General features: G+C 22.3%; 1 protein-coding gene across 1 annotated transcript; it reads left to right on the top strand.

Annotated features, from left to right (window-relative positions):
• Positions 1-314: 314 nt before the first annotated feature.
• Positions 315-1,133, top strand: PCYB_005470 (hypothetical protein; the record flags this gene model as incomplete). The annotated part of the gene is made up of 1 exon (XM_004227968.1): positions 315-1,133. A coding segment is annotated over one exon (819 nt), but the record flags the coding sequence as incomplete, so codon positions are not given.
• Positions 1,134-1,671: the final 538 nt, after the last annotated feature.

Raw genomic sequence — 1,671 nt, 5'->3', positions numbered from 1 at the left:
GGTTTTTATGTTAAAAAAAATTATTCCTGCTAATGAATATTTTTTAGAACATTAATAAGAATAAAAACATTGTATGAACCATTTTTATAAAAATTAATTTTTGTATATCTCTTATATATAGAGTTATTATATTCATTATTATCATATGCATTATTTTCAATATAATGGAATCTCCTCAATTAACAAATACAGTAATTTTATAAATTATCATCAAAATAATTTGTCATAATGTAATATTTTTATATGATGCAATTATAATTTAGTGCAAAAAGTTTTTCCATTAAATAAATTATTTATGTATTTTTTATTTATAGTATCCACTTTTAGAAGAAATATTAAATTGGTATGATATATTGGATCAATCTGTGGATAAAAATATAGATATTTTAAATTTATGTGATGAAACTACGAAATTTATAAATGATGTAGAAATAATTGTGTGTAAGAAAATTTTAAGAAAACTTTTTTTATGTAATGATCCCAATAATAATGATTCTATAAAATGCTGCAATGATTTACATTTCTGGTTTTATTTTAAAAATAAAAAATATAGCCTTTCCAATGGTATTATCAAGAAAATTTTTGAATTACCTAATAAGAGTGTAAATAATCAGCTTAAAAAGGAATATTGTTCTCCTGATATGCCATTATTTGTTAACTTCCATAAACCTGAGGAGTTAATAAAATTGATTATATTTAATGAAAATAAAGATAAATTTCTAAATTTATTAAATAATATGGATTATTCGAAAAAATGCTCTTTCAAAAGGTATTTTTATGATTGCGTTAATACATACCATGATTTGAATGAACAATACTGTTCTAAAGAAAAAAGAGACCTTGACAGTAACAAAGGCACATGCGAAATTTTAGATAGTTTTATTGATTTATACAATCCCTTTTTTCAAGTTGCTAAAAGCGGAGGCTATGTATTACCAAATTTATCTTCTTCTAAATCAAATGATGCTTTCTCATGTACACCAGTAGAAACTAAACTAGAATCATTTTCTACAGCTTTTAATAATTCAGATAAGCTTACAACACATAGTATTCCTACGGCAATTGGTACAATGGCTGGAATACCTCCCTTTTTATGGTTAATTTATAGACGTTATCATATAATATGTACTTAAAAATATAAACAAAAGTTAACACAAATATATGTGTTTGAGTTTTCTTTTAAATAGCTATAACAATATTATCATTTATATATATATATTTTTGCCGTGTTAGTTTACCCCCGTCGGAACGTGGATTGGGTCAAAAATTAGAAAAAGTACAAACATTTTCGACAATATAGACGAACAAATAGAAAATGAATTATTTTATAGTTCACATGAAAATCCAATTATAAATTCTAGTAATCCGAGCTATAATATTGCTTTTGGGCGGGTATGAAATTAGAACACACAATGTAATAAATTTTTTTATGAATAATTAATAACAAGGAGTTCATTAGTCAAATAATATATACATCTTTAAAAATATATTAAATAATTTATTCATGAAAATAATAAAGCTTAAAAGAAAAAGGCAACTGTAATAAAAAAATTATTATATATCCATTTGGAATTATGAAATTAAAATATGCAGAGTTAATAAGAATAAACAAGTAATTATTTTTTATTAATAAAATATCAAAAGAACTAAAAATTTTATATATAACGAATA

Source organism: Plasmodium cynomolgi (assembly GCF_000321355.1).
Source record: "Plasmodium cynomolgi strain B DNA, scaffold: 0748, whole genome shotgun sequence".
NCBI lineage: Eukaryota > Apicomplexa > Aconoidasida > Haemosporida > Plasmodiidae > Plasmodium > Plasmodium cynomolgi.
The sequence above is the reverse complement of the archived record's forward strand: the minus strand, read 5'-3'. Positions and strand labels throughout refer to the sequence as shown.